This window comes from Glycine soja, chromosome 9 (genome assembly GCF_004193775.1).
Source record: "Glycine soja cultivar W05 chromosome 9, ASM419377v2, whole genome shotgun sequence".
In the NCBI taxonomy this organism is placed as follows: Eukaryota; Viridiplantae; Streptophyta; class Magnoliopsida; order Fabales; family Fabaceae; genus Glycine; species Glycine soja.
In genome coordinates, this window is record NC_041010.1 from 9,783,022 (window position 1) to 9,788,992 (window position 5,971).

The window sequence follows — 5,971 nt, forward strand, 5'->3', positions numbered from 1 at the left end:
AAAGATGAAAAACTCTTGATGCATTTTTTTCAAGAAAGTTTGGCTGGAGCAGCTATCACTTGGTACACCAATCTAGAATCTTCCCGGGTTCATTCCTGGAAAGACCTAATGGCTGCCTTCATCAGGCAATACCAATACAATTCCGATATGGCCCCGGATAGAATGCAGTTGTAAAACATGTGTAAAAGGGAGCATGAATCCTTCAAAGAATATGCCTAGAGATTGAGGGATCTGGCGGCTTAAGTAGCACCCCCAATGATGACAATGATAGTAGACACTCTACCTGTGTTCTACTATAAGAAGATGGTGGGATACGTGCCCTCGAGTTTTGCAGATCTGGTATTTGCAGGCAAAAGGATCGAAGTAGGCCTAAGAATGAGCAAATTTGTTTATGCTGCTTCGACGAGTTCTGGCAATAGGAGGCCTAGGGCAGGTGGAGCAAAGAAAAAGGAGGGAGACACCTACGCCATGACCACAACACCCACATGGCAAGGCTTCCAACAAACCCCTCATAACCCCATGTACCAGTATCCCCCGCACCAATATAATTACTTGGCTAATATTGGCTCTCCCCCCTGCCCAATGCCTTTCCGACCAAGAACGCCCAATCAACCACAAAGACCTCCCCAACCGCACCCAAAAATCCAGTCCCTACATAGCCTAGATCGAGTACAAATCCCAACCTCAATACAAACACCAACCTAAGGAGGAACTTCCCAGAGAGAAAACCCGCGGAGTTCACCCTAATCCCAATGTCGTATGCTGACCTACTAGTCTGCTACCATCCTTGCTCAGCAACCAAATGGTTGTAGTAAGCCCGGGAAAGGTCTATCAACCTTAATTTCCCCGATGGTATAATCCTAACGCCACATGCGCCTATCATGGTGGCGTCCTGGGGCACTCCGTCGAGCAATGTGTAGTTTTTAAGCACAAAGTACAAAGTTTGATTGATGCGGGATGACTTACATTTCAAGAGGATAGTCCCAATGTAAGGACTAATCCATTTGCAAATCATGGAAGCTCGTCGGTGAACGCGGTGGGAGAAGGGAAATTTAAGGAGTTAAAATAGATAGGGGATGTATTGACTCCAAAATGATTCATATTGGAGGCGTTGCACGAGGCCGATGTGATTGAATGTGACGATAATAAGGGAGATATGTGCTTGATGTATCTAGGGGCGTTGCACGATGTAGAAAGATGCCCAATAATTGAGGAGTTGCTGCAGGGACTGATAAGTAGGGGTCAAATTGAAATCCACAGTGCAAAAAAGGAGGAAGGAGAAGTATTCATGCAGTCGAGTGATAGAAGCCCAAGTTAGCCTAAGCCTTTGGTGATTTATTTCACCAAAGATATTACCACTCAGATACCTCAAGGTTTCCAGCCCTATGTAGCAAAGACGCCAACACCCTTCCCTTATAAAAGTGACAACGCAGTACCGTGGAGGTATGACATGCAAGGATCCGACGGAAGGCAAGATGCGTCTGTCATGCATGTTGGGACTGGGATGTCGGCTGCTAAGATCATGAATATTTTCAGTATGAGCAGCATGACTCATAGTGGATGTGTTTTCGCTCCTCCCAAACTACCAGCAAGGTCGAAGGACAAGGGGAAGGCAAAGGCAACTATGGGCAAGAGGCAGAAAATGGGCCTGACCGCGAATAACGAGGCCTATATCGGAAAGTTTGCATAGGAAGGGGACGAGCTTAGCAAGAGAGAGATATCGGTTGAGGAGGCAATCGAATTTCTGAGAATCATTCAATAGAATGAATTCAAAGTAATTGAGTAATTGAACAAAACTCCAGCCAAGATCTCTTTATTAGGGTTGCTCATGCATTTCAAGCCTCATCGAGCGTTGTTGGTAAAAATCTTGAACGAGACCCATGTGGCGCACGACATATCTGTGGAAGGTTTTGGGGGAATATTCAACAACATCACTGCAAACAATTACCTGACTTTTGCTGAGGATGAGATGCCAGTTGAGGGCAAGGGGCACAACAAGGTCTGCATGTATCTGTCAAGTGCATGGACCACATAATGGCCAAGGTACTCATTGACAACGACTATTCTCTCAATGTTATGCCCAAAATGAAATTGGATAAATTTCCATTTGATGCATCGTATATGAGGCCAAGCTCCATGGTGGTAAGGGTTTTTTATGGTAGCTATCGTGACGTGAAAGGAAAATCAATCTCCCGATTTAGATTGGGCCATACACGTGCCAGATAACTTTCCAAGTGATGGACATAAAACCCGCCTACATTTACTTGTTAGGTCGGCCTTGGATCCATTCTGTTGGGGTGGTCCCATCAACATTACACCAGAAATTGAAATTTGTGGTGGAGGGTCAGCTGGTTATAGTATTAGACGAGGAGGACATACTAATGAGTTGTTTGTCTTCTACGCCTTATGTTGAAGCTACGGAGGAGTTTCTAGAGACGTCGTTTCAAGAGTTAGAGATCGTGAATAATGCTTATGTGGAGTCTCCTCCGGTACAACCATGTTTGTCTGGTGCCTTTTTGATGGTAGCCCGAGTTATGCTAAAAGATGGTTATGAGCCTATAATAGGTTTGGGCCGGAATAGTGATGGCATGACAAGCTTGTTGAAAACCTTGGGAGGTTCGATCTGGGTTACAAGCTGACAAATGCTGCCAAGAGGAGGATTTCTTTGGAAAGGAAAGAAAGAATATTAGCCCGTTTACAAGGGAGGGGACCACAGGTGGAAAGGGTCCCTATTTGTCACATCAACGAGAGCTTTGTTAGCGCGGGATGGATGCACGAAGATCAAGTTGTTGTGTTGGATGAAGAAACCAATCAAGATCAGCCAAATTAGGTGCAGTCGTGTTCCCCAGGCTTTGAATTGAAGAACTGGCAGATCATGGAGCGACCTGAGATTTCTGTGTCAAATCCAATGTAATCAAGTAGTTTGGACCCTATTGCTAGGCCTAGGCTTTAGGGTCTACTTCTCTTGTTGGGCATACTTTCCTTTAATTTTCCAACAATTATTAATATACAAACCTTTTATTGAGATGTTCCCGCTTGCACCTTTGTCCGTTTCATTTTTCTGCATATTTATTTTCATTGCGATTAAATGATTTGACGCGGATCGGACAATGAGTCCTATGAAAGTAGTGATACCGAGGACCCGAATGTTGACTTTGAGCGGCCAGTAAATCAAGTCGAGGAGGAAGAAAATAAGGATTGGGGGCTTCCCTCATATTTAAGGAGAATGGTGGAACAAGAAGAAAGAGAGATGAAGCCACATCAAGAGGAGACAGAGGTTGTGAATTTGGGCACTGGTGGAGAGAAAAAGGAGGTCAAGATTGGCACTTGTGTGTCCACGAACGTCCAAGATGAGTTAGTGGCTCTGTTGCGAGACTACCAAGACATCTTCGCTTGGTCTTACCAGGATATGCCTGGTTTGAGCTTAGAAATTATACAACACAAGCTACCTTTGAATCCCGAGTTCTCCCCGATGAAGCAAAAATTGAGGAAAATGAAACCTAAGATGTCTCTAAAGATAAAGGAAAAGGTAAAGAAACAATTCGATGCAGGTTTTTTGGCCATTGCCTAGTACCAGGAATGGGTCGCCAATATCATGCAAGTCCCAAAAAAGTATGGGAAGGTGCGAATGTGCATGGACTATCGAGATCTAAACCGAGCCAGTCCAAAGGATAATTTTCCTTTATCGCACATCGACGTTCTCATGGATAACACGACCAGTTTTTCCCTATTCCCTTTCATGGATGGATTTTCAAGTTATAACCAGATAAAGATGGCACCGGAGGATATGGAAAAGACAACTTTCATTACTCTATGGGGAACCTTCTACTATAAGGTGATGTCATTTGGACTAAAGAATGCTGGGGCAACCTACTAGCAGGCCATGGTGGCATTATTCCACGACATGATGCACAAGGAGATCGAGGTCTATGTGGATGACACGATTGTGAAATCAAGAACGGAGGAGGAACACCTAGTCAATTTGCGAAAGTTGTTCGGGCAACAACGTAAATACAGGTTGAGACTAAATCCCGCGAAGTGTACATTTAGGGTAAAGTCCGAAAAGTTTCTCAGCTTTGTGGTTAGCCAGAGAGTAATAGAGGTGGATTCAGACAAGGTGAAAGCGATCATCGAGATGCCCGAGCCATGTACAGAGAAGCAAGTCCGGGGTTTCTTGGGGAGGTTGAACTACATCGCAAGATTCATATCATAGTTAACTGCCACTTATGAGCCTCTTTTCAGATTGTTGCATAAGAATAAGTCTGTCAAATGGGACGATGATTGTCAAGTAGCATTTGAGAGAATTAAATGGTGTTTGATGAATCCTCATGTGCTCGTGCCACCGGTGCCTAGGAGACCTCTCATTCTATACATGACAATGTTAGATGAGTCGATGGGATGTGTGCTGGGACAACACAATGAATTCGGAAAAAGGGAATGAGCCATCTATTACCTGAGCAAGAAATTCACAGCATGCGAGATGAACTACTCGTTGCTAGAAAGGACATGTTGTGCCTTAGCGTGGGCAGCTCACTGTTTGAGGCAGTATATGTTGAGTTACACTACTTGGTTGGTGTTTAAAATGAATCTCGTCAAGTACATCTTAAAAAAACCCGCTCTTACTGGGAGAATAGCTCGGTGGCAGGTCTTCTTGTTAGAATTCAATATCATCTACCTCACTCATAAGACAATAAAAGGGAGCACCTTAGCAGATTATCTAGCTCAGCAACCCATAAACGATTATCAACCTATGCATCCAAAATTCCCTGACAAGGGTATTATGGCCCTGTTTGAGGAGGAGGTTGAAGATGAAGACAGAGATAAGTGGGTTGTGTGGTTTGACAGTGCGTATAATGCATTAGGTCATGGAATTGGGGTGGTGTTGGTTTCGCCGGACAAACAATGTTTGCCTTTCACGACTAGGTTGTGTTTCGATTGTACAAACAATATGGCAAAGTACGAGGCATGCGCCCTAGGGATCCGAGCGACGATTGACTTTAGGGTCAAGTTGCTCAAAGTATATGGGGACTCGACGTTGGTAATTCATCAGTTGAAAGGTGAATGGGAAACCAGAGACTACAAGTTGGTGCCTTACCAGGCTTACATTAGGGAATTGATGAAACCCTTTGATGACATATCATTTCATCACATTCCTAGAGAGGAAAACCAGATGGCCGACACCCTTGCCACTCTATCGTCCATGTTCAAAGTAAGCCCTCACGGAGATTTTCCATGCATCGACATTAGATGTCGTGTTAAGCCTACACACTGCTGTTTGATAGAAGAAGAAGAGGATGGTAAAACTTGGTACTTCAATATCAAACGATACATTAAGGACAAGGAATACCCACCTAAGGCCTCTAACAATGACAAGAGGACATTACGGAGGTTGGCAGCCAATTTCCTTCTGAGTGGGAATGTCTTATATAAAAGAAACCAAGATATGGTGTTGCTTCGATGTGCGAATGCAAAAGAGGCCGAACAAATACTATTGGAGGTGCATGAGGGATCCTTTGGTACCCATGCCAATGGACATGGCTTGAAAGATTTTGAGGGCGGGATATTACTGGCTCACTATGGAGAACAGTTGTTGTGTTCACGTGAGGAAATGTCAAACCTTCACTGATAATGTTAATGCTCCACCTGTATCGTTGAATGTGTTGGTAGCACAGTGGTCATTCTCAATATAGGGCATAGACGTGATTGGGGCTATCAAACCCAAGGCTTCAAATGGGCATCGCTTCATCTTAGTCGTCATTGATTACTTCACCAAATGGGTGGAAGCAGCCTCATATGCTAACGTGACTAGGAATATGGCGATTAGATTCATTAAGAAGGAAATAATTTGCAGATATGGGTTGCCCAGGAAGATCATCATCGATAATGTCACCAATTTAAACAACAAGATGATGAAGGAAATGTGAGGATTTCAAGATCCAACTCCATAATTCAACGCCTTATCGACCCAAGA

At 44.0% G+C, this 5,971-nt stretch overlaps 1 protein-coding gene across 1 annotated transcript; it reads left to right on the plus strand.

Moving 5' to 3' along the window:
* Positions 1 to 4,480: 4,480 nt before the first annotated feature.
* LOC114368147 lies at positions 4,481 to 5,626 on the plus strand. The gene has a single exon (XM_028325488.1). It carries the CDS (start codon positions 4,481 to 4,483, stop codon positions 5,624 to 5,626), a length of 1,146 nt encoding a protein of 381 aa, XP_028181289.1.
* Positions 5,627 to 5,971: the final 345 nt, after the last annotated feature.